Genomic DNA, 17285 nt, shown 5'->3' on the forward strand with positions numbered 1-17285 from the left:
TGCCAGAAATGTTTGATTTGCCCTTGATTGGACTGGCAGAACTAGGACCAGAACTCAGTTCTCTGATTCCTGGTTCATCTTTCTCTTCTAAACAACACACTGGAAAGAATTATTGGCCCTTTTTAGTGGATGTCAGTGTTTTTGTTCTTGAATCTACATGATTAGATAAGTAAAAGGTAATGAGGGTTCATTTCTGTGCTTTCACTTTATTGATGTTGCCCCAAGCCTATGAACATTTGTGTATTCTTCACATGTGCTTCCACAACTATTAAATAATAGCTTAAGTGAGGGTAATAAAATCTATGCATTCGTAGACTCGAATCAAAAATAGAATCCGAACTCCTCATAACAATTATAGATGTTTAAGCTTTTGGCAGAGGTTACAATAATTCACAATCTGTGTTTTTACAAATTTGCAGATGAGAAGTCTATTCATATAAACTCTTCAGTATTTTAGTCATTTTGTTGTCATACTTCATCATATGTAAATATTTTTCAAGAATCTTGTTTTTCTTTTGTTTGATTTATGGAATATTGATAATTTTCATGCATGAAAATAAAGTCTATCTTGTTTTATAGCTAGATAAATTTCTACACATTGCTTTTACCCTAATCTCTCAGAATAACTTACCTCTTAGTTTACTAAGAAAATTGAGATCATTTATCAAAGGCTCCCCCTTTTTTTCTCTCCCATTTCTTCATCTTAAATCCCTTGACATCATCCCCTATTATATTTCCCTTTTCCCCCAGTCTTTGCTAATGAGGTGACTTCTTAACAAGATCAGCCTCTCTACATATGCCTTTGAAACAGCAAAGCATCCTGAGAGAGATAGGAGGGAGTGAGGTGAGTCAAACCATTGCCCCTACTTCTACCACCTTTTTCTTTGATTCTGATGTAGATATTCCAGAACTCAGAACCCAAGAGCTCTGGCAATGACAGTATGGCCCATACCGTCTCCTTTCTATCTACTCACAGAACCACCAGATTAGTTCAGGTCCTTATCACTTCTCAGCTAAGCTTTTGATTGGCCTACTAATTGATTTCCATGCCTTTTCTGTTCCTGCTCTAATCCATCTTCCGTACAGCTTTCAAGATGATTTTACTTAAGCACAAGAATGACTATGTCACTCCTCTACTCAGTAAACTCCAGTGGCTCTCTGTTGCCCATAAGATAAAATTTAAGCTCTTTTTGGTTTTTAAAGATCATTAACAGCCTGGCTCCAACCTGTATTTCAGCCTCATTGTATATTATTCTTTCCTCATGATGTAGCCAACTGGTGTTTTCTTTGTTCCTTACAAGTGAAACCGTTGTTCTTATTTTGTCTCCTGTCTCCATGTCTGGAATTCACTCCTTCCTGACCTCTTCTTCTTAGGCACCCCTTTTTTCTTTAAGAAGCCCAAATAGCACCAGATAAAGCCTGATTCTTACAACACCCTTTTCCTCTAAGTATCATGTTAAATAAAACTACCCTTTGTTTATTCTCTTTATCTTTATTCTATATGTCCTTGCCCCGTTTGAATAGTAACTTCTTTGAAAATAAAGATTCTTTCCTTCTTTGCTTTTATAATAACCCCTAGCATAAAGCTTAACACACAGTAGGCACTTTATAATTATAGCTTGTTGCTTGATTAGTGAGCAGAACTTAAAAAAAAAAAAAAAAAAGGGAATTCTGAACCTCTTTCCAGTATTGGCAAGTCATTTCTCTTAGTGTCTCTGATTGTACTAATAGTTCATATTTTACCAAATGTGAAAATGCATATTACTCATTTGTATAATGCGAGTAATAATCTTAATATATTTACCTGCATGGGTTATTTTGAGGAAAGTGCTTGATAAACAATAAAGCACTACCCAGTTACCAAAGTAATATGTAAAAAGTGAGATAGGCAGCATAGTTATAGTGAATAAAGAGCCAGATTGGTGTCAAAAAGATAAGTGTTCATGTCTTGCATCTTACACAAACTAATGATGTGACTTGGGTAAGGTACAGTCTCTTAAGTGGCCCAGGCATCTCCCTGAGATGAAGTCAAAATAAATCACCTCCATATATTAATGAAGGGAGTTTTCCCATCGTACCAAGAAATTCCCTATATCAATAAAATCATAAGTGTGGACTGTAGTTATACATACACACACATAATGGAAAATTCTCCTCTCCTTCCCTTTCTCTCCTACCCTTCAGTTTTATAGATAGGAAAACTGTGACTCAGAAGTTATGTGACTTGACTATGGTCAGCACAGCTTATAGTAAGTGGCAGAATCAGTATTAGAACAGGTCTCCTTCCATGACACCATGTTGCCTGCATTCTTGTGTATGATGAATTTTTTACGTGGCATTTTGTCTTTATAAAGATAGTTCAGCACACTGTATAACATGTGGTGAATAAATATTATTTCATAAATTTTAGTTACATGCTTTATTAAAGAAAGGGGTACTTTGAAAAAAATTCGGGTGGCTCCGAGCCTCCTATATAAATTACTCATAAATATCTTCCTGTGTGACATTCATTTGGGTCTGAGTTACAGCATAATTATTTTTTAATAATATTTTTCCCTATTACATGTAAAAATAATTTTTAACATTTTGAAAAAATTGAGTCCCAAATTTTCTCTTCCCCACCCCAAGACAGAAGACGATTTAATGTTGGTTGTACATGTATAATTATGCAAAACATTTCCATATTAGTCATATTGTGAAAGAAAACACAGACTCCTCTTCCTGCAAAAAAAAAAAAACAAACCAATTACAAAAAAAGTGAAAAATAGCATTCTTCAATCTGCATTCAGATTCCATCATTTCTTTCTCTGGAGGTGGATAGCATTTTTCATCATGACTCCTTTGGAATTATCTTGACTTATTGTATTGCTGAGAATAGTTAAGTCCTTGAGAATTGATCATCATACAGTATTGCTGTTTACTGTGTACAGCATTCTCCTGATTAGCGTGATTCTTTTAAAGCATGTTTTCCCTAAGCCCTCAACCTGAAGATAAAAATAGAGTTCATAGAATTAGTTGTGAGGGAAAAAAATCTTTTTTTTCCTCTCCTTTTGCTAAGTGTTTTAGGAAACAGGTTAATGTTTTTTTTAGAATAAAAGTGATATCAGATAATAGATCGCAACTATTTTTCAGTAAGAATATGTATAAAATATTCTGGAACTGACAGTTATTGCTATCTGTGAAATTTGGTCAAGTGTCTTAGGTAAGCCTCAGTTTCCTTATCTATAAAATTAAAATAATGGTTTCATTACCTAATTCACAGGCTTATGGTAAGGCTCAAATAGATAAGGTACAGAATGTGCTTTGTAATCATAAAACAGTGTACTGAATCTTAGACTTGGAAGAGACCTTAGAGATTATCTAGTAATTTTTAGGATGATCAGATAGACCCAGATAAATTGATTTATCTTGATCAAGGTCACAGTACTGGCAAATGGGAAGATCTAGGATAGTAATAATAACAACAATAATAATATGAGCTAACATATATTGCTTACTGTGTGCTAGGCACTTGGCTAAATACTTTACAATTATGATCTCATTTGATCTTCAAAATAATCCTGGGGGGGGTAGGTACTATTATCATCTTCATGTAACAGATGAGAAGACTGAGACAAACAGTGGTTTAGTGATTTGCCCAGGGTTACAGCTAGTCAGTGGTTGCATTTGAACTCAGGTCTTCCTGACTTCAGGCCTGGTGCTCAATCCAGTGTATACCAACTAGATGCCCCAGGATTCATACCTACATTTTCTGATTCCAGATCCATATCCTCTTATGCTACATCAAGCTGCCATTCATGTGGCCTATGATTTAAGAAGCACCACAAGACCCTTTCCCTTCCCTTATTACAAATAGCTCCTCCATCATTCTGTCATCAGAGTATCTAAAATTTTTGTCCTTGAAGGGCCCTTTTAAGATGCAAATGTTGTGTTAGTGTTATCATTATACACTGGTCTGATTAATTTGAAAGCTCTAGTCTCTCAGAAATTGATAAAACTTACCCTAAGGAAGGATAAAATTTGATAGTATTAAAGGTGCAAGGATTTAAGGGGAATACAGTGGGATAACACTGGCCACTAGGGAGAGAATACATAGATAGTTTAAGTGAGGCTTGCCCAATAAATTTGGATTATAGAATTGTATTTTATTTTTAAATAATTTCAGTGAGTAATGACATTTATTACCTTAATTTTATGTTGTTTATACTTTTAAATTGGTTGCAGAAAACATCATGACATTTTTCATGACTATATTTTGCACCTAACAGAGTTAAATGGCATCAGCTGGGGACCCTAGTCATCTGAGTTACACAAGTTGGTTCTGACCTTATGGTACTCTTCTTCTGTAGTTACTACCCAACCTTACACTACCAGTCAGGACCCTGGGAGCCTGAGAGTTGTTTCAAATTACACTTCTTTGGTCTTTGCCAAGGTAGGGGAGTAAGTCAAACATGAGAGGAGAGATAGGTAGTAGGAGAGGCTTCCTTGCCACTTTGGTCCTCTTATGTATAGAAGCAGTGGTGGTACCTATTCTCACTGTTCACAGTTTCTTAGACTCTCGCAGTTACTGGCCTTGGGCATTGTGGGACTAAGCCTTGTGCTGGTCTCTGCTGATCTCTGACTTGCAAGTCTGTTGATGTATAGCATATATCACTATGGACAGAAGAGATGCTACTAAGAAGTGAACCGTAGGCATGTATTCACTAAAATGTAAATGTTCATACTTCTATTTTAAAAACACAGATTAGAAGTGCCTATTTCCCACTTTTTTTTCTCTTGCAGGCAGTAGCCATGGTTATACAAGTGCAAGCCGCAGAACTTCAAGGCGAGCTGGAAATATAGGGTCTGCAGCTAGTAGCAGTTTATTAGATATTGATCCCTTAATTTTAATACACTTGTTGGACCTTAAGGACCGGAGCAGTATGGAAAATTTATGGGGCTTACAGCCTCGTCCACCTGCTTCACTGCTGCAGTCCACAGGTAAAAAACAGCAACAATAAACCAAAACTTTTTTCATTATCTTTAACTTAATGTGATTAAGTTTAACTTTAATTGGTAGTAGAGAAGATCTCTGTGTGACTGACTTTGGTCCTGTTCTTTTAAATATTAGCATGGGGAGAGATTTTAGTAACCCATCGACTTTTTTATATTAATATTACAACTTAAGCTTTTATTCAGAGGTCTCCTTTAAATACCTTTGTGTACTAAAGTACAATGTGTAAGTATAATGTTAAGTATGTTAATTTGTTAGATTTATGTGATGTGCCTCTGAGACTAACAAATCAATAATAAAAGTATTGTATACAGTCTGAGCTATTGTTTTAATAAGTTGCGTATGTTTTGCAAAATTTTCATAGGGTTGTAGGCCTAGAATAAACTTTATTAGGCCCTTCCAGGTGGGGTTGTATATAAATGTTTTACCAAATGATGGTTTATACTGAGAGAGAGAGAGAGAGAGAGAGAGGTACTATAATGCTGTTCTGTGCTTATAAAGATATTTTCCTTAAAAATTATGTCTTTCAATAATGCAGCATTATTCATAAAGGTTACTTGGACTTTTTCAGATTCAAAGAAACACTGTTGCATGTAATAACATAAATTTAATGGAATTAATGTATGTACAGTGAAATCCCAGCTACCCAGAGCTCTTTGGGGGAGGGAGGTTATGAATCATTCTTGGTAGTCAAATTTTCAGTATAGATCACTTTTAAGCACTAGTTTAAAAAAAAAAAGGTTTTCATCATTTTGCATAGCAATTTTTCTAAAATTTAATCCAGAGTTTTCAACTTTCATAAATTATTCAGAACAAGCTTTAACTTTTTCTTAATGATTTGGGATCATGACTTCTCTCTCCCTTCCCCTTCCTTAACCTCTTGGTCACTTCTTCTTTTAACCTCACGTAGCATTTTGCTTCTCTTTCTACTCCTCTCTAATGTACTTTTCTTTTAATATTTTATACAGTAATTCTTTGTTTACTCTCTCCCTCTCTACTTGGTTTGTAATGCCCCTTAGGGCAGTTTCCATGTCTCCTTTAGTCTTTAGGACCCCAGGTCAGGATTTTTCTATACACAGTAGATACTTGATATAAATATTTGTTGAATTGTTACTGAATTGGGTGCTCTCTAAGGTAATTTGCAGCTCTTAATTCTATGATTCCATCATTTTTAAGCATTATTATTGTTGTGCTATAATATGGAAGGTATTTAAGGCGTACCAAAATATGTAGGGCAGTTTGCTCGTGTACTCATTCCAACCCTAAATTTCTGGGAGTTTTTAGTTTCTTGTGTCATCTTTTTATGCTTTTCCTCTTTCTTTGACATGTTTGCTATCCATTTTTGCTTCTCTCACTGTACCTCTCTGTCTAGCAGCTTTTCTCCTCTTCAAATTTTTCTGATTTCTAATCTCCTGAAAGCTTGCAGTGGCAAGGAGATTATGAACAAAAATGCATGTTCTTTCTTAAACTGTACTTATTTTAAAGACACTTGCATGGACTTTGACATAGGATCATGAGATTTAGGCCTGGAAATGACCTTATCTAATGTTTTGAGAATTTTTTGCTGCATTCTTGATTCTTAGCTGCGTGGTACAGTAAATAGTGTAATAGAGCCCAGGGGGAGCCAGAAGACTTGGGACCTAGTCCTGTCTCTGCCACTTGTTAACTATGGGCAAATCAGCTCACCTCTTTACCTTATCTATAAAATGAGAATAATAATGCTTGTACTGCCTGCAAACAATGTTTTATGAGGGGAATGCTTTATTAATAGTAAAGTATTATATACATGTGAACTTCTATTGATAGGTAAAGTTGCTGGACAGGTTAAGATGTTACCAATATCATTAATTGATGGGGCACAAGTCCCTCGTTTTGGGTCCCTTTGAAATCTGAAATCACAGGTTGTTGGCTTAATAGAGTGGAACAGAAATAGTAGACCATCTGGTTCTAAAATAGCTCCATTTGTCCTTTTAAAAACAAATAGCTGTTCAGTGTTTTTCATTTTAAATCTTCATGCTATCAAGATTGTGGTTAGTTCCCTTTGCTTCATTTTTTCTTATTCTAATGTTGAAGCAGAGCATGGAAGTTAATATAGTCTCCATAGTAGCCAGAGCTTTTATTATATTAACCACAATTTTTGAAATGAAAAATGATATACAATGAACAGAATTAAGTGCCAGGTCCTAGATTTTATATTCATAGGGAATTTCCACAGTTTAGTGTCCAGGGGAGTGTAGCTTTTTAACTTATCGTTTTAGAATTTTTAAATTATGTTTTATTCAAACTGGAGAATCATAGGCTAATTTGAATGGTTGGGTTGAATATGGCTCAAATAGGCTCAAATGTGACTGTGTCCTCATGTTGATTTTCATTGATGCAATAATGCATACTTTGCCAGATGTAACTATGTATATTGTGACATGCAAAGGTCTTTGATATAGGATAGGAAGTAATTAAATGTATTATTAAAACTTAAATTTTAAGGCAGCTTGTTTTTCTCCCTGAAGCCTCATATGCCCGAAAAGATAAAGATCAGAGGAGACAGCAGGCAATGTGGAGAGTGCCTCCGGACTTGAAGATGCTAAAGAGACTCAAAACACAAATGGCTGAAGTGAGAAGCAAGATGTCTGATGTAAAGAACCAACTATCAGAAGTAAGAAGCAGCAATGCTGGGTCCTGTGATGTACAGCCCAGCTCTTTTTCTGCTGATCAGGTGTCTTTGGCTGCCTGTACAACAGAAACCTGTGGCAAATTACAAGATCTGGGAATGGAACTTCTGACAAAGTCATCAGTTACAAGTTGTTACATCAGGAACTGTAAGTGGGAAAAGAACTTGTAATGCCATTTTCCTTTTGGTTAGTTTTGAAACTAAGGCACTAGAAGCACTATTAGTAGAAAGAACCTAGGACAAGGAGTCAGGTGTCTTGGGTTTGAACCCCATACCTGACAGATGGTGCAGACCAGAGAGTAAGCAAGAAGTAAAACAAGCAGCAGGGTGGGGCTTCTCAAGACATTTAAGTCCTGGGTAGGTACTCAAAAATCAGTGAGGACTTCTTAGGGCAGTTATGCTTAGGTAGGAAAGGAAGCTGTCATGGAGGTGGAGCAGATGGTAGAGGGAAGAGGAGGTGAATTATACACTATGTATAGTTTCTAAAGCAGGAAATTAGCAGTGGGAGAGGCTGAACCTGTAGCCCCAGTGCAGAAGCCAAATGTCCTTTGTTTTCCTATTTAAAACATCTGAGAAATGATTGACCTATCTTGTTATGCAAATATTAATGCTGTTGAAGGTTATGTACACCTTTATTCTTGGTCAGACACTATACCTCACCTTATCAGATCTGATTTTAGGAGAGAATGCTCCCTTTGTAAGCCGTGCTGTTTCCAGGATCCCCATTGCCTACCCTCTTTTGTTTCCCATTATTTGTCTATGGGCCAGTAAACTTGCTACCTGGGTCCATGGTTAAGCATGGCCCAATGTTTTAGTCCTTTAAAAAGAACAGGAAATAACGATCTCAGGACTCTTTGGGCATCTAAGGTGCTAGCTTCCCTCTGATAAAGGTAGCAACAAGAGAAAAACCTAGAGGGACACTTTTTAAATTTTTTAAAAAATTTTATTTTAGACTCAAAAACAGAATACAAATACAAAATAGAGAAAAGAAAAAAAATATATCATAAAGTTAAATATTGGAACTTAAATACAAAGTAAGAAAAGAAAAAAAAAGCATGTCATGTGCATAGCAGAACATAAGAGAAGATTAAAAATATGTAATGGTAAATTTTCATTTGAAGAAAGCCTGTATGATAAATACTGCATGTTGTGTTGAGAGCTGTCCATCTTTGCTTCCTTGTAAGTTTTCCTTTGTTCTCTGCTGTGCACTTGCTCCTTTGTTCTTTTTTGCCCTCCTCCCCGCTGAAGTCTATAATTAAGTGCAGATATATTTCTGTATGTAGATATATACATACATTTATACACCTATATACATACATACATAGACATACTCTCCCTAACAAATTCTACTCCTGATCTTTGTTTTTGTGTTTGTGCGTATCTCTTATTTCCTGTCCTTCCTGACTCCTCTACTTTACTTTTGCTCGTTACCTTGCTCTCCTCTTACTTAGCCTGTCCCCCTCCAAGGAGTCCTCTCCTGTCCTCCCATTCCCATTTACCCCTTTATAGATACAGATATATACATACACACATACGTACATGTGTACACGTGTACTTTCCCTAACAAATTCTACTCCTGATCTTTGTTTTTATATTTGTATGTATCTCTTATTTTCTATCCTTCCTGACTCCTCTGCTTTACTTTTTCCCACTCCCTTGCCCTTCTGTCACTCAGCCTACCCCCCTAGAAGGATCCCTCCCCTATCCTGCCATTCCCATAAATTGAAACACCGTTATAAAGCCTATTCCCTCCCCCTCACCCTAGAGATCCCTCCCTTATCCTCTTCCCCCCTCTCTATTCCCTTACTGTTTTATTTCTTCTGAATTTAGAAGACTTTTTTACTCTAGTAGAGATATATCTATACCTATCTATATCTATATCTATATCTATATAGTTCTCTCTTAAACCCATTTCCAGTGAAAGTAGGTTACCAGAACTATCAGCCCTCCTCTCCCATCTACTTCCTCTGTGTCGATTCTTCCTCTTGCACCTCAGTTGTATAAAATGATTACTCTTTTTAGCTGTCCCTAAATGGCTTTACTTTTTAAAGTCGTATCACACTCAGGTCTTCCCCAGTCTTTCTTATGAACTACCCAATTACTAATGACAATCTTAGACATAATGTTTTACATTTGACATACATAAAAGGTAAACAGTCTGTCCTTTTGAATCCCTTGTGATCAGTTTTGGTATGTATGTTATTTTTCTCTTGGCTCTTGTATGTCAAATCTTCTATTAAGTTTGTTTGTTTGTTTTTTTAACAAAGTCCTGAAAGTCTGACAGTTGATCAAATGTCCATTTTTTTTTTCGTTTAGGATTATGCTTAGCTTTGCTGGGCATGATATTTTTGGCCAGAACCCCAGTTCTTTTGCTTTTTAATATATAGTGTTCCAAGACCTTCAGTCCTTTAGTGTCACTGCTGCTAGGTCTTGTGTGATTCTAATTGTGGCACCATCATACTTAAATTGTTTTTTTCTTGTTGCTCTTAATATTTTGTCCATGAACTGGGGGTTTTAGAATTTGACTATAATATTCCTATGAGTTTTCCTCATAGGATCTCTTTCAAGTAGTGATTGATGGATTTTTTTCTATTTCTACTTTCTTCCCTTGTTCTAATGCTTCAAGACAGTTTTCTTTTATTATTTCTTATATTATTGTATCAAGATTCTTTTTTTTGACCATAACTTTCAGGTAGTCTGAGTGTTCTTATGTTTTCTCTTCTTGATCTATTCTCCAGATCAATTGTTTTTCTTATAAAATGTTTCACTTTCTCTTCTATTTTTTCATTCTTTATAGTTTAATTATTTTTTGATCTCTTACAACTTTGCCTTGCCTAATTCTAATTTTCAAAGTGTCATTTTTTTCTTAAGATTCTGGATCTTCTTTTCTAATTGGTTGATTTTCTTTTCATAGTCTTCCTGTCTTTCTTGGATTGTTCTTATTTATTTATTTATTATCTATTTATTTATTTTTTTATTTGTTTTAGTTTTTCCTCAGTCTCTCTCATTTGATTTTTGAAGTCTTTTTTAAGTTCTTCTATAAATTCTTTTTGGGCAGGTGACCATTTGACGTTACTCTTTGAGGGTAGAAGAAGGTTTCTTTGCTTCAATATCCTCCTCTGAAGATGAACTGCAGTGTTCTCTATTCCCGTAACTTTCTGTAGTTGGATTCTTTTTCCTTTGCCTGTGCATTTTTTTGTAGTGATAGCTTAATTTTTGTAATCACCTTTAGTCCTGAGGTATGGGGGATGGTGCCTCTTGCCCCAGATCTTCAGTTCCTCTCTCTAGTCTGGAACCAAAGCCAGACTCCAGACTCTTGTAAGTGTCCACGCCAGGAGCGTTCCGCCCTGAGGAATACTTTTTTAAAACCATCCAAGCAACCATTAGCTGTAATAAGTGAGCCAGAGGTGGGGTTGAAAATGGGGGAATTGAACCTAATTTGCTACATTTTGAGTATATCTTAATAATATAGTTTAATCTCTGACCCTAAAGGATGGTAATCTTGATTAGGAATTGGGTGAAGGGAGGTGATCCTGAATCACAGACTACTTCAAGTTAGTGCAGACCTGGTTAAAGTATAGCATGGAAGCTTTCTGAACACTCAGAGGCAGTGTGAAGGCAATGAATTCTGGGTAGGGACAATAGAAGAGATCAGTACCAAGAAATGGGAAAGTATTGAAGACAATTGGTCTATTTCATAATTTTGCCTTGGTCTCCCTGAATCCTAGCTTATTGTCTTAAAAGCTTTTTAAGCCAAGTGTATCTCAGGGACCAAATAAGTGTTTTGGGAGGATTAGAAAGGGCTGAAAAGGAGATTAACAATCCCTTTCAGTAGTGGGGAGAGAGAGAGAGTGTGTCATCTGGATAGAGCTGGCTCTATAGTGGCTTAGAACCTTTAGTAGGGGCTGCATAGAGAATTGGGGAGTGGGAATGTTTTATTCCTTAAATGGCTGTTGAAACATGATGTAATTTGAAAGATTGGCAAATTTAGCACTGCCTTGGTTTCATCAAAAATTGGTAACTGCTACTCATTAAACAAGAATCTTCTGACACTGTTAACTAATTGGTTAGCTTTAGTCTTAGAGGAGGAAGTCATTTGCATATTCTAGTCCTTTACTTTAAATCTATATGAAAACTCTACACTTTAGTTATGTTTCTCATAAGCAGCCATTTTGGGGGTTTTGTTTCTGCAATTGGCTTCATTTTATAGGTAAAATTAGCTTATTAGTATTCAAGACTATAATTGTTTGATTTTCCTGCCATTAGATCCTTTGTCTTTTTTTTTTCAATCAGAATAAAATGGTTCCTTGTTTTTTTTGCCTTACTCCCTTGCATAGCTTTCCCCCTTGTACCAAACTCAAATTAAGCTTATCTTACTTTGCTTCAGTACAGTCTTAATCATCCCTCTCCCTCCTCCTGTTTTGACTAATATAATCTTTTTATTTAAATTTTTTTGTTTACCCTACCCTCGATATTTCAGGTAAGAGTTTAGTTTAGGAATCACACTTTCTCCCTCACCTCTACCTGATTAAATGTCACCTTCAAGAAATATTACTTCCTTTCATCTGTCCTCCCTTTCCTTCAGTCTTTCAGATTATCTAATTCTTTTCCCTTTCCAGTGGATTTTCAACTCAAAAGTCCTAACATTTTTCAGTGACCCTTATGGAGAGATATGACTTTAATAAAAGCTACAGTGAACTTATCTCCATGGTACAGGGTGTTTACACAGAACTATCCTTCTTTTTTGCTTTCAGTTATAGATTACCTTGTTTTAAGTTTCATCTTCATGTCAAAGGCTCAGCCCAGTTCTAGATGCCTTATTAGGAAAGAATTTGAAGTTTCTGTCCTCATTAAAGAACCATTTTTCTTATAATGGAGTAATTTCAGTTTTACAAGATAGTTTATCTTGCGATGTTGACCAAATTTTCACTTGAGGAAATCATTTCAATAGAAGGATTCATAAAATATTAAAGGTAGGATGGGCTTTTAGAGATCATCTAGTTCAAGCATCTCATTAGACAGTTGAGGAAAGTGAGGCCCAGAGAAATGATGGGATTTGCCCAGAATCAGACAGGACTAGAACTCATTTCCTCCAATTCCATTGTTCTTTCCACTATAACAAGTATCTCTACTTTAGAGGACAATGATTTCTCATTTTTTTCCCCTGATTAATTCCATTTCTCTTTTTATAAGCTGAGTTGATAGCTCAAACTCATTTGAGTATCCTATCTGGAATGGTTCTTAGAATACTCCTTTGTAAATCATTAAGAAACAGAAATTCCTTCTTTGGGAGACAGCAGTTGGAACCCTATCTGCATAGAAAGACAGAGTACCTACCTTGCCGAAGCAGTATTTCATATTTTGTATACAAAAAAGAATATTAAAATGTCTTTTCAGCCACAAATAAGAAAAGTAGTTCTCCTAAACCTACCCGATCTGGTACAGCTGGAAGTTTGTCACTAAGAAGAGCAGTAGATTGTGGGGAAAACAATCATCGCCCAAAGGGAGACTGTCAGACTTCCTCTGAAGGTAAATCAGAAATGCTTAGGTAGATGTATCTAGTGAATGTTGGTATGTTTTTATTGCTGGACAAAAAAATTGTGTTGAAATGTGTAATTCATTGTAAAGCATTAAGCACCTACAATAGGCAAAGCAAAGTGCCTAAACTTTGGGGGGGTATAAAGGTATATATAGCACAGTTCCTGCTTTCAAGAAATTTTATTTTATTCCTTAAATAGCTGTTGAAATATGATGTGATTTGAAAGGTTGGCAGCTTTAGCATTGATCCGATTTCATTAAAAATTGGTAACTGCTACTTGTTGAACAAGAATCTTCTGACGCTAATGTTAACTGGCTATCTTTAGTCTTAGAGGAGGAAGCCATTTATATATTCCACACCTTTACCTTGAATCTATGTGAAAACATTATGTTTTAGGTATCTTTCTCTAAAGCAGCAAGTTTTGGAGTTTTGTGTCTGCATTTGGCTCCATTTTTATAGGTGAAATTAGGTAAGGGAGAAAGACAACTACACATTTAAATAAGTAACAAAGGAGAAAGATTCATGAGAGGTAAGGTTGAAAGAAATGTCCAGGCAAACTTCTGTGAAGAATTGAATGGAGAAGAGACTACTTATATTTTGGGGAGAGGCAGGAAAAGTCTCCAGGAGGAGGTGACATCAGATCTGGGTCTTTAAACAGGAAGAGGGATGTCAGTGAATAGAAACCTGGGTAAAGGAGTCCATTCCGTTCACAGGGGATGGAATGAGCAAAGGCATAGAAACGGGCAAGTAGGAAGAAAATAGGAGATGGAGAATTAGTCCAGTTTGATTGTGAGGTAGATTATGTGAATGGAAATTCTATTTTGTGAGAGTGTTCAGAGAGGTTAGAGCCATGTTATGTGCTTGAGATCCTAGAATGCCAGGATCAGTACTTTACACACTTTATTCAGTAGACACTGGAGAGCCACCAAAGATTTTTTAAAACATTTTATTCTACTTTTTTTGTGCAGTTGCTAATAATCAGTATATGTTTTTTGAAAAGAAGATAACAATAATTTAAGTCCAAACCGGGTCCTTAAAAGGTAGGCTGGGTCATGTTAGTTCATTAATACGCCTTTTCATTATTTCTAAAGAGTAAAATATTTTAAATTTGGGAATCACATATAGGTAAGTTGAATGGATACTTAAAAGAAGTTCTGATGTCTGTATTTTCAGGAGATATGTTGATTTTACTACAATAAACCTATGAACATTCCTTTTCTTAAGGGTGCCCTGGAAGCTCACAGTCCAGTAGCAGACATAGCCCACCCCGGTCCTTGACTCATGGAAACATCTGTGAGGTACTGCCCAAAACAGAAGACAGACAGTGTGAAGTTTTGGATCCAGATGTTCTGATTGTTGCAGGTTTAAATGGCTTACCTGTTATGGAGAAGACAAGAAAAATGGTCACATTGGGGTAAATTTAAGATCCTTTTTGTTAATGTGATTCATAGAATTATTTTTGTTATCCCTTTAAATATTTTGCTTCTTCATATATGCCTATCATATTTTACAAATTAAACTTCCCATTTTCTCAACTCTGTAAGAAGAGAAATAGAAAAAAATTATGTACCTGAAAAGTATTTAGAACTTCTATTTTCTGATTTTGACCAGAAAAAAGACAGTTGTAAATATGGAAGGAAGCAAAAAGTATTCATATCGGGTTCAAATTAAAGCTCATTTTAACTAAATTAAGAGTACAGTAATAGCTAATGGGAGCAAGGTTTTTTGTTGTTGTTTTTTTTGTTGTTATTTCATTTTTTTTTTTGCCAGCTTCTTTATCACTATTGTATGCTTTTTAATAAGGCTATGATCTTTTATATCTCATAAGGCTTTACATTTGTTTAGATTCAGTGAAGACCCTCTAACAATTTGGTTTCTGTTTTTATCTTCCCATAAAGGATATAGAGTTAGAATTTCCAAAAATGTTAAATATGCATTGCTTAATTCCATTTATTCCTCTTTGGATGTCACGAATTCAGATCCTGGGACTGTCAATTTAGCCTTCCATCCTTTCAGGACTGACTCATCAAATAATGAATGAGACATTAATATCTATCTGCTTTTTTACTCTGCATGGATATAGAAGAAATTTTTAAATAATAAAAATAGCCTTTTCTGCATCTACTTGAAAAGATCCTTGAATTAAGTTTAGAGACATTCCTTAAGAAGTTGTGTACAATTAATTTAAAATAATTAACAGGTTGGATAATTATGGAAGTGGCTTGGTTATGTTACAGCACATATGGTTTATTCTTTAGTTCAGTATAAGCTGCTTAGTAAACATTTTATGGTGATTGAACATTGTCTTGCCATCCATTTTACCTAGTCAGTTTTCAGTGCACCCTCCTTTTGAGTTAGGGTAAATCTGGCTGTTTAAGAGGTTATTTTTAAACTGGCAAATTAAATTGTAGGGGAAGTGTGTGTTCTTTACTGCCTAAACAAATGCTTTAGGCTTATTCTTTAAGGATTTGAATAGAGTGATATTACATTATTATACTACTTGCTATATGTAGTTCATTAGCTTACTTGGTGAGAGCAAATAAATCTAAAGTTACAAATTCAGTCCTTGTGAAGCCAGGTGATTTTTCCAAAGGCTAGTACTTTTAACCTAGCATCAATGCAAGTCCATTCCCACTCTGAGGAAAACAACTCTGCATGTTTGATTTTACCCTACATGGGTTAGGTCAATGATGTTATTTCTGTATTTAAAAAAGGATTTATGAGGAATCTTTAATCTAAGGCAACCTTCAGTCTGAGCATAACATTTTGTTTTATGGATTTGATATTTGCTAATTAAGCACAAAATATGCATATCCTACAGAAAGAGGTATTGTGTGTTAAGTACATTGTTATGTAAGTACATCTGATAGTGATGATTTAATCTATGCTAGTAAATATCCACAGATAATCGACTGCCTCAACTTTACAGTAATTCATTAGTGTTTAAATATTATCTCCATTTTGTACTTTATTTTCTATTTTACACATTATATGTAAATGTGAATGATTTGTTAGCCAAGTCAGTGGTATAGAGACTGTATCAGAGTACTATGTGATATTATTCTTTAGGCCTGGCTGTTATACTTTTCCAATTAGGAGGCTTCTGCAAATAATTTTAAATAAAATATTAAGAAGGTAGAAATCATACTAAGGTTCCATAAGTCATATTGAGTCAATGCTGAATTTTAATTATTTATGTCTAGACTTGTTAAGAGTATAATGGATAAAAATTCTATGTAAACCTTAAATTAATTTAATACACAAGATGATAGGATCATAGATTTACAACTGAAAGGGACCTTAGAGATCATTAGGTCCAACCCCCTCATTTTACAGATGTGGAAACTGAGGCCTAGAGTGGTTCAGTGATTTCCCCAGTGTCATTTGTGTATAAAATACCTGATATAAATGAGTTATAAGAAATGATGCTATTTATTGTCATAGACTTTTAAATACAGAAATGTAATAAAATTATCTCTCTTTACCACATTCCAAGGTCTAATGGTAAAGGATGTCGCATAGAAGGGACCCCAATAGCTGATATGGAAAACAATTCTGAAACTGGGGAGTTACAAGCCATACTTCCGGAAGGGGCTTCAGCTGTGCCTGAAGAAGGTAAATAAAAGTTGAAGTCATAATAATCATGTCTAGAAAGTAGTACTGAGAGGATAGTTTCTTAAAGTGCTTACTTTATGAGGAATCTTTAATCTAAGGCAGCCTTCAGTCTGAGCATAACATTTTGTTTTATGGATTTGATATTTGCCAATTAAGCACAAAACATCACAAATTTTTTTAGAGAGGTTATGCATATCCTACAGAAAGAGGTATTATGTATTAAGTAGGTAAAGTGACATTGCTTTTAAATCTTATATAGTCTACTATGTGTTGAAAATGCACGTAAATTAAAAGTCAACCTTAATTTTTTTGTGTGTACTTCTGAAAAATAGCATAGATTGCTTTGCTCTCTTTTTTTATGTGAACAGAGTTTTTTAGGATTCAGAAAATCTCAACTCATAACAGACTGCTTCTCTGTTAAGCCACATTTGGTTATAGTTGTAAGTACTTCTTTAAGTAGATAAGTTCAT

At 35.1% G+C, this 17285-nt stretch overlaps 1 protein-coding gene across 1 annotated transcript in view; it reads left to right on the forward strand.

Annotated features, from left to right (window-relative positions):
• TRIM37 (tripartite motif containing 37) overlaps positions 1-17285 on the forward strand; it is a 111920-nt gene that overhangs the window by 82354 nt on the left and 12281 nt on the right. The window contains 5 exon segments of the mRNA XM_027870376.1: positions 4783-4980; positions 7501-7809; positions 13059-13190; positions 14425-14614; positions 16697-16815. Of these exon segments, the coding sequence (XP_027726177.1) occupies positions 4783-4980; positions 7501-7809; positions 13059-13190; positions 14425-14614; positions 16697-16815 (948 nt within the window).

The sequence above is a fragment of the Vombatus ursinus genome, unplaced genomic scaffold (assembly GCF_900497805.2).
Source record: "Vombatus ursinus unplaced genomic scaffold, bare-nosed wombat genome assembly UNPS02014797.1, whole genome shotgun sequence".
In the NCBI taxonomy this organism is placed as follows: Eukaryota; Metazoa; Chordata; class Mammalia; order Diprotodontia; family Vombatidae; genus Vombatus; species Vombatus ursinus.